Source organism: Adiantum capillus-veneris, chromosome 12 (assembly GCF_014529385.1).
Source record: "Adiantum capillus-veneris isolate H3 chromosome 12, ASM1452938v2, whole genome shotgun sequence".
Lineage (NCBI taxonomy): Eukaryota > Viridiplantae > Streptophyta > Polypodiopsida > Polypodiales > Pteridaceae > Adiantum > Adiantum capillus-veneris.
Genome location: NC_140942.1, coordinates 135,762,320 through 135,781,752, shown reverse-complemented (window position 1 = coordinate 135,781,752; position 19,433 = coordinate 135,762,320). Strand labels below are relative to the sequence as shown.

General features: G+C 40.6%; 3 protein-coding genes across 3 annotated transcripts; all 3 read left to right on the top strand.

Annotated features, from left to right (window-relative positions):
- Positions 1 to 445: 445 nt before the first annotated feature.
- Positions 446 to 2,709, top strand: LOC147446556 (glutamate receptor 3.2-like). The gene is given in 2 exon segments (XM_086524720.1): positions 446 to 835; positions 2,608 to 2,709. Coding segments are annotated over 2 exon segments (492 nt in total).
- A 7,125-nt stretch (positions 2,710 to 9,834) lies between these two features.
- On the top strand, positions 9,835 to 11,629 carry LOC147446555 (uncharacterized). Its single transcript, XM_086526252.1, has 2 exons — positions 9,835 to 10,284; positions 10,913 to 11,629. Exons 1-2 carry the CDS (start codon positions 9,850 to 9,852, stop codon positions 10,979 to 10,981), a joined length of 504 nt encoding a protein of 167 aa, XP_086382378.1. The 5' UTR covers positions 9,835 to 9,849; the 3' UTR covers positions 10,982 to 11,629.
- Positions 11,630 to 17,351: 5,722 nt separating this feature from the next.
- Positions 17,352 to 17,929, top strand: LOC147446554 (uncharacterized). The gene has a single exon (XM_086524719.1). The coding sequence runs from the start codon at positions 17,369 to 17,371 to the stop codon at positions 17,927 to 17,929; it is 561 nt and encodes a 186-aa protein (XP_086380845.1). The 5' UTR covers positions 17,352 to 17,368.
- The last annotated feature ends 1,504 nt before the right edge of the window (positions 17,930 to 19,433 follow it).

Sequence of the window (19,433 nt, the reverse complement as noted above, 5' to 3'; positions counted from 1 at the left end):
ACACATTAAAAAGTACATTCTATAGCAAGGCCAAAAGTAAGCAGCAAATCTTTTTCTTTTTTGCGCAAAAACTCACAATGCAGCTCGGTAGATTATATAAACATAAACACTTTTACGGGTTGGCCAATTGTTCTGCATGTAAATTTCAAGTGGTCAAGAATTAGGGTAAAAATGCCAATATGCGGACAGGCCCCTCAACAAGGTCATCCATACATTGCGGGGGCCTGAACAAGGACAAGATGGCGTGTCTGTTGGGGCGGTTGAATTAGTGGAGTACTACGAGTCAAGTGGTGCTCTCTCTCTCTCTCTCTCTCTCTCTCTCTCTCTCTCTCTCTCTCTCTCTCTCTCTCTCAATCAGTGCAGACTGACCTTTGAATCCCAGCGGCGAGAATGTATGTGTGTATTACAAGGGGCCTTACAAGCAAAGTTACACCTTGCCTCATTAATGGCTACTAACATTTTCCGCTCATCACTCTCTCTGCTTACTAGGATTTCTCTGCTTCTTTGCATATTCTGCTCTTTGAGCTGTGCAAGCAGAATTAAGGCCTTCGATGTTTCTGCCAAATGCCCCAGCTTGCTCACCAATGCCAGCTTGATGAGCGGCGAGACCCGCAACAACTCCAGTACGTTGCTGGTGGTGGTGCCCTGGAGGCTCTCTTTCAAGCAATTTGTGAAATTTCGGCGTGACTCTTGCTTGCTGGATGGCTTCTCCATGCAAGTCTTCCTCCAAGCCCTGCGCCACATGGAACGTCCTCCTCTGTACAAGTTTGTGCTTCATGGATCGGGCGATGCGGAACCCAATTACGACGACATGATCGACATACTTGTCAATAAGGTGAGACATTCTAATGCCATCGGCTGCAGTAAGTCAATCAGGAAATATCATCGCTAGTTGCAGGAAATATCATCGCTACTTGCAAAATAGAAAATATCATCGCTACTTGCAAAAAACAAGGGGAGGTATGAAAGCTTAGTTTTTCCACGCAATTGTGAGTAGGTGAGTGAAACCTTCTTTACCCTTATTTGCTTGTAACATAATATCAATGTCACCCACTTTCAACTTCTCTTCTATAGGTCATCCATATTCCATTAATCGTTTTTGTAACACCTTGAGGAAGAACCATTTTTGCCACTAATGAAGTTGAGACCTTCTTCGACTCTCTCCTACCTATTACATCAGATGAGGGGGATGTTACCATATACATGTGGTAGTGATATGTGTGAACACACTAGGACCGTCGGGGCATTTTTTCCCTCTTTAGGAGGTTTTTTCCCCGTGCATTGTATGTACGCCCATCACTCTAGGGTTATCTATCTTTTCATTGCACACTAAGTAATACACTCTCAATTGTGTGCCTTGAGCATCTTCTCCAAGCTATGTGTGTTTCTTGCAACCCTAATTCCAACAATTGGTAATCATAGCAGGTTGCATTCTCCCAGGCTAGTAGCTCCAACACACGCCTGCACGCCTTTTCCGATTTCAGTGAGCTTTGGACAAAAATTTTGGACGAGCTCATAGAGCCCACTCTGCTCATATTTTTGATTCGGGCTCATTTTGACCTCCGTTTTCACTACAGGCACCTGCACAGGCAATTTCGTCATTTAGTACAAAATTTCAGTCAATGTTGTTTTCTGCATTACAGGTTCCATACAGTCTACTACGGGTTGTGCTATACAGCACGTGCTAGTCTCACTCAATTTCTCCTCATTTTGAGCAGTTTTCACATCAGGTGCAGACATTTTCCATGGCTGACAACAACATAGATGTGTTCAAGATGTTTAATGTTGAGGACAGGTTGGATGGAGACAATTACCCTATGTGGGCTTACATGATGCAACATGTTCTTGTGTCAAAGGGCGTTTGGATTATTGTACAGGGCATTGATGTACGTCTCCATTCTGAGGATGTAGGCGATATTGAGGATGTTACACGTCTTGCTGCTGCCAGGATTTCTGTTGTTAGAGTTGTTTTGCCTACAGCAGAACAATCTCGTTGGTTTGTAAAGGATGCACAGGGCTCATGCATGATTGTGTTGTCTGTAAAGCGCACCATTACTCCTCACATTCGTTCAACAAAATCTACAAAACAAGCTTAGGATATTCTGGTTGGTCTTTATGCAAAAAGCCGCGATGAGGCAAAAATTGCTTTGCTACGTAAAGAGATGGAATCGAATATTATGCATGAGGAAGATGATATGGACACTTTCCTTTTTGGTGTCAAGGATATCAATGAGAAACTTATTTCTGCAAGTGAAGTCATTTCAAACAATTCCCTTGTGCAGACTGTCCTTGATGCCTTGTTAGATTCTTACCAGACTTTTGCTAGTACTTGGACCCAAGGAAATCTTGAAGTTGTCAAGTTTGATGCTTTGTGCATATTGCTATTGCAAGAGTCACTTTCTAGAAAGAACAAGACTAGACAATGTACAGTTGAACATGCTTTTATTGCTTCTCAAAGAAAGGGTGGTAACAACAATGCAGCCACTTTTTATAGTTCTGCTGCTGCGAGTGGCAAAACTTATGTTCCCAATGCTTCTGCTGGCAGCACTTCATTTGGAAATTCTGGTGATAAGGGAAAAAAGAAGATGTGTTTCCATTATTGTAAAGATAATGATCACTTGATCAAGCAGTGTCCTAAGTTGAAGGCCAAAGAGGCTAAAAAGAAAGAGGGTGGTTCCACTGCAAATGTTGGTTCCACTACAATTGTAGCCATTGTTGAGTCTTCTGTGAAAGGAGACTGTGATGCTGATGTTGATGTAGAATGGGCTTTTAGTGCAGAGTGCACTTACAATCATGTTGTTCATGATGCATGCATGTGAGTTGCTGGTGCTACAAAGCACATTACCTCACATCGTGAATTGTTTATCTCTCTAGAGTCCATAATTTCTCATGGGAATTCAGTCACTTGTGCCAACAATGCCTCTTATCCGGTTCAGGGAGTTGGAAATTTTGTGCTTACTCCTACAAATGGCAGTTCTTTCACACTTGTTGATGCACTTTATGTACCAGGGATCAAGAAGAATCTTTTGTCTGTATCTGCACTTGTTGGACTTGGACTTGTAGTCAAGTTTGTGGATGATAGATGTACAGTTCATGATCTCAATTTTGGTGATGAAATTGTTACATCTGGTCTTTTGTGTCGTGCGTTGTATAAGATCACTTTGTATGACAAGTGTGGACAAAATTTTGCAAATGCAATTGCAGATTCAAGGGCTGTTTTAGATGCAAAACTGTGGCATACACGTTTTGGGCATCTGAATTTTGCTAGTTTGCTACGTTTGCAGAAATCTAATATGGTTGCTTCTTTGCCGCCTCTTGAAGCAGCTGTCAAACATGATTGTGAAGGCTGTATTTTGGGTAAAATGCAACGTTCTAATTTTCCAAAGTATGGTTCAGTTAGGGCCACATGCAGATTGCAGCTTGTGCATAGTGATGTTTGTGGACCCATGCAAACTCCGTCCTTGTGCAATTGACTATAATTCGTGATTTTCATTGATGATTACTCTAGGCATGCATGGGTATTTCCGCTTAAAGCGAAGTTTGAAGTTTTTATGTGCTTCAGACAATTCTGGCTATGGCTGAAAATGTCTCAAAATGTACTATGGGTACCCTCCGTCCCAATCGAGGGGGGGGTATAGGTCTCATGAATTTAATGCATTTCTGGCTAGTCATGGGATAAAACATCAATGTACGGTGCCTTATATGCCTCAGCAAAATGGTGTAGCTGAGAGAAAAAAAAGGTCACTTACGGAAATGGCACGATGTATGGTCAACAGTTAAGCTTTGCCGCATTCTTTTTGGCTTGAGGCCATCATGTGTGCCACTTATGTACTTAACAAGTGTCTTACAAAAGCTTTGCAATCTATTACTCTATATGAAGAATGGCATGATAGAAAGCCTTCTATTGAGCACATGCGTATTTTTGGTTGTTTGGCATATACTTTGGTGCCACAAACACAACGCAGAAAATTGGATGATAATACTATCAAATGTATTTTTGTTGGTTATAGTGCTGAAAGCAAAGGTTACAAGTTGTATCATCCGCAAACAAAGCGTATTCTAGTTGCACGGGATGATGTAGTGTTTGTGGAAGATTCTGGTCAGCCCTTGTTGTCATGTACTAGAGACAGTAATGTAAGCTCGCAAGACATTTATGACACTTTGTTGCCTCTTTTTAGTGGTGGAAATACAAATGTAAGTTCCAATGAGGCAAATGTACAGCCTATGGGGGTTTTTGAAAATGTTACAGATCAGCCTATTACTGATTCAGATGTACATGATGTACTTGATAAGAAAAGGGCTGAAAATGAGCAGGCTAGAGGTATGCGAAAATGGTTGGTGCATACATTGTGCGTCAATAAATTGGATGCACATTTGTCTTGTCATACTCGTTCAGGCTCACGCTATGCATCGTATGCATTAGATTGTTATGCTTTGGCTGTGTCTAGCTTACATGATGTTGAGGAGTCTCTCTCTTTTGATACAGCACAAAATTTAGGAAATTGGATGGCTACCATGCAATCAGAATATGATGCACTTATAGAAAATGACACATGGACTTTATGTGATTTGCCTCCTGGCAAAAAGGACATTGGTACAAAGTGGGTTTACAAGTTGAAACGCAATACGGATGGTGAGGTTGACCACCATAAGGCTCGACTTGTTGCAAAAGACATGCGCAACAAAAAGGCATAGATTATGAAGAAACTTTTTCTCCCACTTTTTATAAGACTATTGTTCGTTTTCTATGTGCATTGGCAGCTCATTTTGGTTCGGATGTACATCAATCAGACATTGTTACTCCTTTCTTGAATGGTGACATATTTGAGGAAGTTTATGTAACGCAGCCTCGCGGTTTTGTCATGAAAGGACAAGAGGACAAAGTGTGTAGATGTAAGAAGGCGTTGTATGGGTTAAAGCAATTACTCGTGCTTGGTATGAGAAAGCTGACACTCATTTGGTCAAATGAGGCTTTCGTAATAGTGTAACAGAAAGCACATTGTATGTAAAGCGTGATGGTGATGTACTTCTCATTGTGGTTCTTTATGTAGATGATTTACTGATCATTGGACCAAATGAGAGACATATTGATGAATTTAAGGCTGATTTGAATGCTACATGCAAGATGAAAGATTTGGGGTTGTTGCATCATTACCCCGAGAAGATCACCTAATAAAAATGTAACCTATCACGTGAGTTCAACAGAAGGGTATTTAAAGCTCATGAAACTTACAGAAATATATATACAAAAGGAAATGATTTTTTCAAATTTGAAAATAACTTACAGACAGATTTTAAGAGAAAAGGGTACATTATATTCCTAACAAAACTCACAAATAAGGGGTTTTACAAACATGTCTTGAACGGACGTGATATGGTAGTTTTACACATAGTGAGCCCCCCGAGATCATTACGTGGGTATACAATTTAAGCAGTATGATGGTGGTATTGCCTTGTGTCAGAAAAGTTACACAGATACATTACTATGTAAGTTTGGACTTGAGGATTGCAAACCTATTGCCACTCCCATGGAAATAGGTTTGAAATTGAGTCTTCATAATGTTGGTGATCCTGCTGATGTCACTCTTTACCAAACTGTTGTTGGATACCTCATTTATGTATGCAACACGAGGCCGGATATTCAATCTGCAGTCTCACAAATTAGCAGATTTATGCATAGCCCAGGATCTAAGCATTGGCAGACTGTCAAGAGGATTTTTCTCTACCTTAGTGGCACTCTACATCTTGGCTTGTTTTATCCCAAGGGGAGATCATTGCCGCTCGACTTACATGCTTTTTTGGACTCATATTCGGCTGGTTGTTTCGACATGCAAGTGTCTACAAGTGGTTTTTGTTGCATGCTTGGCAGTTCATGTATAACATGGTTAAGCAAGAAGCAACCTACTATGGCCATTTAGAGTTGTGAGGCTCAGTACAGGACAATCTTCACAGCTACGGTTGAGTGTGTATGGCTCAGATGTCTTATGGCTAATTTGAGTGTTCGACAGGACACTGACAAAACTATCTACACTGACAGTCAGAGCGCATTGTCATTTGCAAGGAACCTAGTTTTTCATGCTCGCACAAAGCACGTTGAGGTGCATTACCACTATGTCAGGGAGAGGCTCTCAGCAGGAGAGATCAGCTTGGCTTATGTGCCAACATAGGAAAACCTTGCAGATCTTTTCACAAAGGCATTGTCTCATGAGAAGTTCGAAGCTTTCCACAAAGCTTTGGGCTTATTCCCTTTTGTGGGGTGATCATGTCCTCAGGGCATGGCGCTTCCCTTTACTCTTGTGCTAGCTCTCATTCATCGAATCACTCCAGCGGGGATTTGTTACCATATACATGTGGTAGTGATGTGTGTGGACACACTAGGACCGTCGGGGCATTTTTTCCCTCGTGCATTGTATATAGCTCCATCACTCTAGGGCTATCTATCTTTCCATTGCACACTAAGTAATACACTCTCAGTTGTGTGCCTTGAGCTTCCTTCGTCTTCTCCAGGCTGTGTGTGTTTTCTTGCAACCTTAGTTCCAGCAGGGGAGATAGGAAGATGAGGTCTTGATGATTCATGTCTCAACACCACCATCTCAACGAGGATGATTGCCATGATGATAATGATGAGATAAAAGATGACGAGCTGGAAGATGGTAAAGCCACAACATCCATAAACGACAATTCAATTTCTCTCTTTATTGATTTAGGAGCCATGGATTTAGATTTAGATCAATCTACTTGTAGAGATCTTTTAGAAGATGATTTATAAACATTTTGTATATTTTATTCTACGAAAGGTTTTGTTGCCCATTCACTTCTCTTTCTCTCTCTCTCTCTCTCTCTCTCTCTCTCTCTCTCTCTCTAATTTTGTCAAGCATGATAATTCATGTTAATCAAGTGGGTGTTATTTTAATGATAACATGTCTATCATTTTTTGATACAATTTTTCATGAAAAATAACAAATGCATACTTTGTAATTAATTTTTTACAAAAATAAAATAAACTACTCAAATTTGTTAGAGGCAATAACGGTGGTTATACCTCTCTCCCTTCCTAATATCCAACCTTCACACCTTTTCTTTCGTTGTTGTTCTAAAGAGTTATGGGTGCAAGTAACGTTTTTCATCGTGCACAGCGCGAGAGTGCTTTCGCTATTGAAAACTGCTTTGAAGAAGAGCTCATTTATTGTGTTCCTTGCTCAACATCTCTTCAGAGCAAGAGAGCTCGTCGTCACCACTATGTAAATCCTTTCAGAATATGCGACAAATGCATGGATGTAGTCACTCGCGTGGAATGCAAGCATAATATTCGTGGGAAGAGTGTAAAGTTCCTCTATTTTATACACGATATGTGTTTTCCTTGTAGTCCAATACTTCTAATAGAGCGGTCATATGCTTGAGCAACCTGATTTATCCAACAAGCCATCGTTTCATGTTTTAATATAATTTTTGGTCAATTTTTTTGAAACGTAAAATCATACATTCAAATTTTTTTCTCAAGAAAAACAAACCAAATTACCCAAATTTGAATGATTAAGTTCCAAACCTACGATCGATAATAACGATGATAATATACGCGATGTTTGTGGTAATATTTAAAGTATAAAAATACTCCTCCCATCCCCGTCTCTCTTCTTTGGCCATACCATTTTGGACTCTCTCTCTTTCTCTCTCTCTCTCTCTCTCTCTCTCTCTCTCTCTCTCTCTACAAATTGCGGGGTAAAAAGCCACAATAAACATTTTCAATTTTTTATTGTGTTTTTCTCCTAAGAACTTCAAAAAATATATATTTGCTATCTATATAATGCAAGGACACACTCTAAAGAGAAGAAAACGTTAAAGGAAAAATAAGCTATGTGTCAATATATACTCCACCACCCCTGTATATGGGTACAAAAAGTCTTTTGACTTTCCATTTTGATAGGTCTTTTGATTTCCTAGATTCACCTTTCATTTATGCACTTAAGATGTTTTGAAAGGATTTTTATTTTTTCAAGATTGGGGAAACTTGACTCCTATTGGGTCTACGTCCCTCTTTTAAAGGGAATCTCGCCAGATCCGTTCCTTTCTTCCTTCCCAAAACAGATAAAATAGCCTCTCTCTCTCTCTTCTCTCTTCCCTCGGCCGTTGCCATCGCTGCACTGTGAGCCCTTCCTGGACAGCAGCTCCTCAGCACCATCTGCATCGTTGTTCAGCCTGCTCAGCACCATCTCCATCGCTGCCCTGTGAGCCCTTCCTGGACAGCAGCTCCTGAGCACGACCTTCATCGCTGGCCTGGCTGCACAGCAGGTGCTCAGCACCATCTCCAGTCAGGTGCCCCGCGTAGCCGACCTCGCACAGCGCCCAGCCTGAAAACTCCAAGGTCATCTCCACTGCGAGCGGTGCTCCCGTCTGCTCTTCGCCATTCGCGTCGTTCAGTTTATCCAACCCCATCACAAAACCATCACAATGCGCATGAGAGCGATTACAAAATTGGTCTCTCTCCCTCTATCTCTATTCTGTCGACGCATGGCAATTGCATTCCAGGCGAAAAAAATCTCTGTCGCTGTTGCTGTCTCACGGCCAGCAGCACAGATGTCTCTCAAAAACTCTCTCTCTCTCTCTCTCTCTCTCTCTCTCTCTCACTCTCTCATAACACGTCTCGAGTTCAACTCTCCTCGTCGTTTAGATCTTTAAGGTTTCTTGGATAGTTTCTTACGACGTTAAAACTTCTTCTTCCACCGGGTAGGTCCCCTTTTTTTCCCTCACAGCCACAAAGAGCATTGTCTAACCTTGCTAGATGCTTACAACTAGTGTTCGGGAAAAATGTGTCTCAGATTAATATTGTGTCATTTTGAATTTAAAAAATGCCTGTTGAGGGCGAGGAGAAAAGGAAAAATTCCACCCCAGATTAGAAAAAAATAGTATAGAAACCTAAAAAGTGACCTAATTTTCCTCTTGGCAAATTCATGAAACAAAATTTTGTGTGTTTCGGAAAATGATTTTTCGTGAACATTGCTTACACTGGCTTTTGTACAAGGCGACATCTGTAATGAATGCACGTTGCAAAAATTACAAGCACTTGCAGCACTTCGAGCTACTCTAGCCACTTGGTGGGACGAAGCTCTAAAACACTTAGCTTTACTATTTATCCCTTAAAACAAAGGTATCTCCTTGGATTCCAACAAAATTAATGAATGCAAAATTGGGCAGGCCTACTTGATAGTTTTTGAAAAGAAATTGTGCGGAATGTTTAACTTATGTTTTGTTTTTTGTTTTATAGCTCCTCAAAAGTGAGTTCAAGTGAAGACATTAATGGTAACTTTGGGTCTTTGTCTTCATAGACAGATTGCATGCATGGTGTAAAAATAAATGAGGGTCTGATTTGACCAATATGTTTCACCAAATTATTCGTGTGAATTTTGGTTTATCTTTTACTAATCCAACAATTTACCAATCATGCACCCTTATTTAGATATCAATTAGTACGACTTCTATTTATAATTTAAAAAAAAAACACATTAAAAAGTATATTCTATAGCAAGGCCAAAAGTAAGGAGCAAATCTTTTTCTTTTTTGCGCAAATGCAGCTCGGTAGATTATATAAACATAAACACTTTTACGGGTTGGCCAATTGTTCTGCATGCAAATTTCAAGTGGTCAAGAATTAGGGTAAAAATGCCAATATGCGGACAGGCCCCTCAACAAGGACAATATGGCGTGTCTGTTGGGGTGGTTGAATTAGTGGAGTACTACGAGTCAAGTGGTTCGTTCTCTCTCTCTCTCTCTCTCTCTCTCTCTCTCTCTCTCAATCTCAATCTCAATCTCAATCAGTGCAGACTTACCTTTGAATCCGACCAGCGAGAATGTATGTGTGCATTACAAGGGGCCTTACGAGCAAAGTTACACTTTGCCTCATTAATGGCTGCTAACAGTTTCTGCTCATCACTCTCTATGCTTGGGACTTTTCTGCTTCTTTGCGTATTCTGCTCTTTGAGCTGTGCAAGCAGAATTAAGGCCTTCGATGTTTCTGCCAAATGCCCCAGCTTGTTCACCAATGCCAGCTTAACGAGCGGCGAGACCCGCAGCAACTCCAGTACACTGCTGGTGGTGCCCTGGAGGCTCTCTTTCAAGCAATTTGTGAAATTTCGGCCTGACTCTTGCTTGCTGGATGGCTTCTCCGTGCAAGTCCTCCTCCAAGCCCTGCGCTACATGGAACGTCCTCCTCAGTACAAGTTTGTGCTTCATGGATCGGGCGATGCGGAACCCAATTACGACGACATGATCGACATGCTTGTCAATAAGGTGAGGCATTCTAATACCATCAACTGCAGTAAGTCAATCAGGAAATATCATCGCTAGTTGCAGGAAATATCATCGCTACTTGCAAAAAAGGCATATATTGTCTGTGGGGGTGAGGGGCGTCGTAGGCGCTGCAAATGTTGTAGCCACCGGATGGGATGGATCATGGGGCTCTAAAACCCCTTGGTCTTATGGGTGTTACAGCCTTCTATTTTTACGGCTACCCAGCAACAGTGGCACACAACGGCAACTCAAACACAACTTTAGTGTTACTTCAAACAAGCGTACTACATACATGTTTTTATTTCCCCTTGAGAATTACCTACAACTTTGAAATCACAACACACACACCCAACCCCCTTCACAGCTCTTAAAGCAGCCTTCCGTTTTTGCTTGTGACATCAAGTTTGCCATAGGAAATTTGAACACACTTTGAACAGAAGTTTTCCTTTTTATGCAGTGTGTATATGTATATACTGCAATCATAATTTCTGAAAAAACAATTATGTAGCCCAACTTTTTTCCATATGTTCAAACAAATGTTTGCATAGATACCATACATATTACATACTCACAGATTGGTCACGTGATGCATAGTTATTGGTTACTTTTTGAGATAATTGTGTCTCAGACATGGCCAAGCAGTGTCCTACGTTCAAAGCCAAAGAGGCTAAGAAGAAAGAGAGTGGTTCCACTGTAAATGCTGGTTCCACTACAAATGCAGCCATTGTTGAGTCTTCTGTGAAAGGACACTGTGATGCTGATGTTGATGCAGAATGGGCTTTTAGTGCAGAGTGCAGTTACAATCCTATTGTCCATGATGCCTGCATGTCAGTTGCTGCAGATTCACATGTGTGGTACTTCAACAGTGGTGCTACAAAGCACATTACCTCACATCCTGAATTTTTCACCTGTCTCGAGTCTGTCCTTCATGGGAATTCATTCACTTTTGCCAACAATGCCTCTTATCCGGTTCAGGGAGTTGGAAAGATTGTGCTTACTGCTGCAAATGGTAATTCTTTCACACTTGTTGATGCACTTTATGTACCTGGGATCAAGAAGAATCTTTTGTCTATATCTGCACTTGCTAGACTTGGACTTGTAGTCAAATTTGTGGATGACAGATGTACAGTTCATGATCTTTGTTTTGGTGATGAAATTGTTACATCTGGCCTTTTGTGCCGTGGGTTGTATAAGCTCACTTTGTATGACAAGTGTGGACAAAATTTTGCAAATTTAGTTGCAGATTTAAGGGCTGTTTTAGATGCAAAACTATGGCATGCACGTTTTGGGCATCTGAATTTTGCCAGTTTACTGCATTTGCAAAAATCTGATATGGTTGCTCCTTTGCCACCTCTTGAAGCACATGTCAAACATGTTTGTGAAGGCTTTATTTTGGGTAAAATCTAGCGTTCTAAGTTTTCAAAGGATGGTTCGGTTAGGATCACATGCAAGTTGCCGCTTGTGCATAGTGATGTTTGTGGGGCCATGCAAACTCCTTCCTTGTGCAATTAATTACCTGTACTTCTTGACTTTCATTAATGATTACTCCAGGCATGCATGGGTATTTTTTCTTAAAGCGAAGTCCGAAGTTTTTTTGTGCTTCAAACAATTTCTAGCTATGCCTGAAAATGTCTCTAAATGTACTATGGGTACCCTCCGTTCCAATCAAGGGGGGGCAGTATATGTCTCACGAATTTAATGTATTTCTGGCTAGTCATGGGATAAAACACCAATATACAATGCTTTATACGCCTCAGCAAAATGGTGTAGATGAGAGGAAAAACAGATCACTTACGGAAATGGCACAATGTATGGTCAAAAGTCAAGCTTTGCCGCATTCTTTTTGGCTTGAGGCCATCATGTGTACGACTTATGTACTTAACAGGTGTCCTACAAAAGCTTTGCAGCCTATTACTCAACATGAAACATGGCATGATAGAAAGCCTTCTATTGAGCACATGCGTGTTTTTGGTTGTTTGTCATATGCTTTGGTGCCACAAACACAGCACAAAAAATTGGATGATAAGGCTGTCGAATGTATTTTTGGTGGTTATAGTGCTGAAAGAAAAGGTTACAGGTTGTATCATCCGCAAACAAAACATATTCTGGTTTCACGGGATGTAGTATTTGTGAAAGATTATGTTCAGCCCTTGTTGTCATGTACTAGAGACAGTAATGTAAGCTTGCAAGACATTTATGATACTTTGTTGCCTCTTTTTAGTGGTGGAAATACAAATGTAAGTTCCAATGAGGCAAATGTACAGCCTATGGGGGTTTCTGAAAATGTTACAGATTAGCCTATTACTGATGCAGATGTACATGATGTACTTGATAAGAAAAGGGCTAAAAATGATCAGGCTAGAGGTATGCAAAAATGGCCGGTGCATACATTGTGCGTCAATAAATTGGATGCACATTTGTCTTGTCATACTCGTTCAGGCTCACGCAATGCATCGTATGCATTAGATTGTTATGCTTTGGCTGTGTCTAGCTTACATGATGTTGAGGAGCCTCTCTCTTTTGATGAAGCACAAAATTTAGGAAATTGGATGGCTGCCATGCAATCAGAATATGATACACTTATAGAAAATGACACATGGACTTTATGTGTTTTGCCTCCTGGCAATTGGTACAATGTCGGTTTACAAGTTGAAACGCAAGCCGGATGGTGAGGTTGATCACCATAAGGCTCGACTTGTTGCAAAAGACTATGCGCAGCAAAAAGTCATAGATTATGAAGAAACTTTTGCTCCCACTTTTCGTATGACTATTGTCCGTTTTCTATGTGCATTGGCAGCTCATTTTGGTTGGGATGTACATCAATCAAACATAATGATTGTTACCGCTTTCTTGAATGGTGACATATTTGAGAAAGTTTATGTAATGCAGCCTCGCGAATTTGTCATGAAAGGACAAGAGGATAAAGTGTGCAGATGTAAGAAGGCTTTGTATGGGTTGAAGCAATCTCCTCGTGCTTGGTATGAGAAAGCTGACACTCACTTGGTCAAACGAGGCTTTCGTAACAGTCCAACAGAAAGCACATTGTATGTAAAGAGTGAGGGTGATGTACTTCTCATTGTGGTTCTTTATGTAGATGATTTGCTTGATCACTGGACCAAATGAGAGACATATTGATGAGTTTAAGGCTGATTTTAATGCTATATTCAAGATAAAAGATATGGCGTTGTTGCATCATTACTTGGGTATACAGTTTAAGCAGTGTGATGGTGGTATTGCCTTGTGTCAGAAAAGTTACATAGAGACATTGCTATGTAAGTTTGGACTTGAGGATTGCAAACCTATTGCCACTCACATGGAAATAGGTTTGAAATTGAGTCTTCATGACGCTGGTGATCCTGTTGATGTCACTCTTTACCAAAATGTTGTTTAATACCTCATTTAGGTATGCAACACGAGGTCGGATATTCAGTTTGCAGTCTCACAGATCAGCAGATTTATGCATAGCCCAGGGTCTAAGCATTGCAGTCTGTCAAGAGGATTTTTCGCTACCTTAGTGGCACTTTACATCGATCTTGGCTTGTTTTATCCCAAGGGGGGATCATTGCCGCCAGACTTACATGCTTTTTCGGACTTATATTGGGTTGGTTGTTTTGACACGCGAGTGTCCACAAGTGGTTTTTGTTTCATGCTTGGCAGTTCGTGTATATCATGGTTAAGAAAGAAGCAACCTACTGTGGCCACTTTGATTTGTGAGACTAAGTACAGGGCAGTCTTCACAGCTACAGTTGAGTTGGGTGTTTGACATGACACTGCCAACACTATCTACACTGACAGTCAGAGCGCATTGGCAGTTGCGAGGAACCTAGTTTTTCATGCTGGCCAAAGCACATTGAGGTGCATTACCACTATGTCAGGGAGAGGCTCTCAGCAAGAGAGATCATCTTGGCTTATGTGCCAACGCAGGACAACCTTGCAGATCTTTTCACAAAGGCATTGTCTCATGAGAAGTTCGAAGCTTTCCGCAAAGCTTTGGGCTTACTCCCCTTTGTGGGATGATCATGTCCTCAGGGCATGGCACTTCCCTTTACTCTTGTGCCAGCTCTCAGTCATCGCATCACTCCAGGGGGGATTTGTTACCATATACATGTGGTAGTGATGTGTGTGAACACACTAGGACCACCGGGGCATTTTGTTCCCTCTTTAGGAGGTTTTTTTCCCCGTGCATTGTATAAACGCCCATCACTCTAGGGCTAGCTATCTTTCCATCGCACACTAAGTAATAACTCTCAGTTGTGTGCCTTGAGCTTCCTTCGTCTTCTCCAAGCTGTGTGTGTTTTCTTGCAACCCTAATTCCAACAGGGGAGATAGGAAAATGAGATATCGATGATTCATGTATCAGCGCCACCAATCTTAGCGACGATGATTGCCATGATGATAATGATGAGATAAAAGATGACGAGCTGGAAGATGATGAAGCCACAACATCCATAAACGACAATTCAATTTCTCTCTTTATTGATTTTGGAGCCATGGATTTAGATTTAGATCAATCTACTTCTAGAGATCTTTTAGAAGATGATTTATAAACATTTTGTATATTTTATTCTATAAAAAGTTGTTGTCGTGTTGTCCATTCACTTCTCTTTCTCTCTCTCTCTCTCTCTCTCTCTCTCTCTCTCTCTCTAATTTTGTCAAACATGATAATTCATGTTAATCAAGTGGGTGTTATTTTAATGATAACATGTCTATCATTTTTTGATACAATTTTCCATAAAAATTAACGAATGCATGCTTTGTAATTAATTTTTTACAAAAATAAAATAAACTACTCAAATTTGTTAGAGGTAATAACAGCAGTTATAACCTCTCTCCCTTCCTAATATCCAACCTTCACACATTTTCTTTCGTTGTTGTTCTAAAGAGTTATGGGTGCAAGTAATGTTTTGTGTTGTGCGCAGTGCGAGAGTGCTTTCGCTATTGAAAACTGCTTTGAAGAAGAGCTCCTTTATTGTGTTCCTTGCTCAACATCTCTTCAGAGCAAGAGATCTCGTCGTCACCACTATGTAAAGCTTTTCAGAATATGCGACAAATGCATGGATGTAGTCGCTCGCGTGAAATGCAAGTATAATATTCGGGGGAAGAGTGCAAACTTCCTCTATTCTGTACACAATCTGTGTTTTCTTTGTGGTCCAATATTTGTGATAGAGCGGTCATATGCTTTGCGCAACCTAATTTATCCAAATAGCCGTCGTTTCATGTTTTAATATCATTTTTGGTAAAAAAAATTAAACGTATGATTAAGTGCCAAACCTACAATCGATAATAACGACGATAATATACGCGATGTCTGTGGTAATAATTAAACTATAAAAATACTCCGCTCGTCCCCCTCTCTCTTCTTTGGCCATCCCATTTTGGACTCTCTCTCTCTCTCTACAAATTGCGGGGTTAAAAGCCATAATAAACATTTTCAAATTTTTATAGTGTTTTTCTCCTAATGACTTCAAATAATATATATTTGCTACCTATATAATGCAAGGACACACTCTAAAACGTTACAGAAAAAATAAGCAAAGAAAAACATATGTGTCAATATATACAGCTCCATGATCTCTTACGGGCACAAAAAGTTTTTTGACTTTCCATTTTCATAAGTCTTTTCATTTCTTAAATTCACCCTTCACTTATGCACTTAAGATGTTTTGAAAGGATTTTCATTTTTTTCAAGATTGGGGAGACCCAATCGTGTGATAGGAAATAAACTACAGAGCAAGCCACAACTTTAATTTCTTATAAGTATTGGAAAGAAATTGTGTGGACTCTCCACTATACTTTTGTATGGCACTCACGTAGACCGTGCATTATCTACTTTATTGATAGTTTTTGAAAACAAAATTGTACGAAATGTTTAACTTATGTTTTGTTTTTTGTTTTAGGGTAAGCGGGCCAATTACGGGATAGGGCCCAGGTATGGGACCTGCCTGACCCCAATTTAACACTTATAAGCACCAGTTGTAGGACACGATGAAGTGGGAGGCTGGATGGTTAGCGTAGCTGGGATCAAGTATCGGCCGCCCGATTCACAGTTCGAGCCCTGTTGGTTGTTTAGTCTTTAAATACCCTTGCCCATGGTTGGCAACTGGCTCCCAGTTTTGTTACACGCGAAACCAGAACATGGTGCTGATCAACGAGTGTCAAGCTGCATTTTCATCAAGATTTTTGTTGTGCACAGGACTGTCGTAGCGCTATTGATTGCGCATGTCCATGCTCGAAACGATGCAACATACACAGATCGCACCCAACAGCTCGATAAAGGGTCTTAATATGGCCCGCTTACCCTATAGCTCCTCAAAAGTGAGTTGAAGTAAAGACATTAATGGTAACTTTGGGTCTTTGTCTTCATGGACAGATTGCATGCATGGTGTAAAAATAAATGAGAGTCTGATTTGACCAATATGTTTCACAAAATTATTCGTGTGAATTTTGGTTTATCTTTTACTAATCCAACAATTTACCAATCATGTTCCCTTTTTTAGATATCAATTAGTATGACTTCTATTTTATAGTTTACACCAAAAAACACATTAAAAAGTATATTCTATAACAAGGCCAACTGAGCAAGACTACTACGGATTTTAAAAGCAAGCAAAAAATCTTTTTTTTTTTTGCGCAAAACTCACAATGCAGCTCGGTAACAACAAATTACAAATTCTTGCAATGCTCGTTACGAGTCATGACATCTTCAAAGAGCAAAGAGCAAGGGGAAAATCCTATTACAGTGACTTTTACGGGTTGGCCAATTGTTCTGCATGCAAATTTCAAGTGGTCAAGAATTAGGGTAAAAATGCCAATATGCGGACAGGCCCCTCAAGAAGGACATACATTGCCGGGGCCTGAACAAGGACACTATGGCGTGTCTGCTACGAGTCAAGTGGTGCTCTCTCTCTCTCTCTCTCTCTCTCTCTCTCTCTCTCTCTCTCTCTGTCTGTTGAATTAGTGAAGAGTACGAGTCAAGTGGTTCTTTCTCTTAATCAGTGCAGACTGACCTTTGAATCCCACCGGCGAGAATGTATGTGTGTATTACAAGGTGCCCTTACGAGCAAAGTTACACTTTGGCTCATCAATGGCTGCTAACAGCAGTTTCTGCTCATCACTCTCTCTGCTTACTAGGATTTCTCTGCTTCTTTGCATATTCTGCTCTTTGAGCTGTGCAAGCAGAATTAAGGCCTTCGATGTTTCTGCCAAATGCCCCAGCTTGCTCACCAATGCCAGCTTGATGAGCGGCGAGACCCGCAACAACTCCAGTACGTTGCTGGTGGTGGTGCCCTGGAGGCTCTCTTTCAAGCAATTTGTGAAATTTCGGCCTGACTCTTGCTTGCTGGATGGCTTCTCCGTGCAAGTCTTCCTCCAAGCCCTGCGCCACATGGAACGTCCTCCTCAGTACAAGTTTGTGCTTCATGGATCGGGCGATGCGGAACCCAATTACGACTACATGATCGACATGCTTGTCAATAAGGTGAGGCATTCTAATACCATCGGCTGCAGTAAGTCAATCAGGAAATATCATCGCTACTTGCAAAAAAGGCTTATATTCTCTGTGGGGGTGAGGGGCGTCGTAGACGCTGCAAATGTTGTAGCCACCCGATGGGATGGATCATGGGGCTCTAAAACCCCTTGGTCTTAAGGGTGTTGCGGCCTTCTAATTTTAGGGCTATCCAGCAACAGTGGCACACAACGGCAACTCAAACACAACTTTAGTGTTACTTCAAACAAGCGTACTACATACATGTTTTTATTTCCCCTTGAGAATTACCTACAACTTTGAAATCACAACACACACACCCAACCCCCTTCACAGCTCTTACAGCAGTCTTCCGTTTTTGCTTGTGACATCAAGTTTGCCATTGGAAATTTGAACACACTTTGAACAGAAGTTTTCCTTTTTATGTAGTGTGTATATGTATATACTGCAATCATAATTTTTGAAAAAACAATTATGTAGCCCAACTTTTTTTCATATGTTCAAACAAATGTTTGCATAGATACCATACATATTACATACTCACAGATTGGTCACGTGATGCATAGTTATTGGTTACTTTTTGAGATAATTGTGCCTCTTACATGGCCACACTTGCATCGGTTATTTGTCTCATTTTGTAACTACGTCGATTTTGGCACAACTACATCAATAGCATATTTCTCATAATTGATGGATGTGTGACCATATCCTAACACTCTACACGTGCTTCCTTTTAAAGTTTTCCCTAGAGAAAATATTAAGGTTATTGAAAAACCTTGTATAGTTTGACATTTTTAAGCCATCTTTGCCTTTTCTCTTTTCTTGGACTTGAAACGTGAGACACACTTTTCTCAACCAATGATTCATGGCATATTGCATGTAGAAAGTGGATGCAGTGGTGGCAGACCTTACTATCACAGCGAATCGATCAAAAAAAGTGGCATTCACGATGCCATACCTGGCCTCCTCGATTGTCATGATCACTCCCTTCAGGTAATTGTTAACTTAACTCCTTATAGTTACACCAACCCCCTTACCACCATGTTCTTATAAGGAATCTACACATTACCACCTATCAACAAGCTTACCACCAAAATGGGTAGAGGCCTCTACATATAGAGTAAGGGGACTAATAGTATAATGGTTCCTATTACTAGCATAGGGATTTGTACAAGTGAGCACCAATAAATGAACAAGATAGAGCTTCAAATATCCAATTAGATCACCCCCCACTTCCTTGATTGATGGCAAGCGGACTCCTTACATGGGCCCTCTCTATAACAGTATAGCGAAAAAAAAATTACCTTTGGTAGAATGGAAAGTTCATCATATTCAATTGCTGACCAAGCTTGTAACTAGAGAGAGTCTTTGCTATGATGAAGGCAATTTGCCGTCCACGTTCGCTTACACAATTATTAATAGAGCATGTCATTTGGCGCTCAATGTTGGAATTTCCCTTTGTCCAAACCCCCGGGGCGGTCACTTATCAAAAGCTTCCTATATCACGTGCGTTCAAGAGGTTATTAATAATACCTCAATATACATACTATATTTACACTACGTGCCTATTTAAAAAACCCCCACCCCCCTTTGTAGGTATACATTTTGATACATTTTGATCTTTTAATAATCCTCTCCGGTTAACTCACGTGATAGCATACACATT

Coding starts and splice junctions, on each gene's coding strand:
- LOC147446555 (XM_086526252.1), top strand. CDS start 9,850: ATGTGTGCATTACAAGGGGCCTTACGAGCAAAGTTACACTTTGCCTCA. Junction 10,285..10,912: donor TCGACATGCTTGTCAATAAG/GTGAGGCATTCT, acceptor ATTGTGTCTCAG/ACATGGCCAAGCAGTGTCCT.
- LOC147446554 (XM_086524719.1), top strand. CDS start 17,369: ATGGCTGCTAACAGCAGTTTCTGCTCATCACTCTCTCTGCTTACTAGG.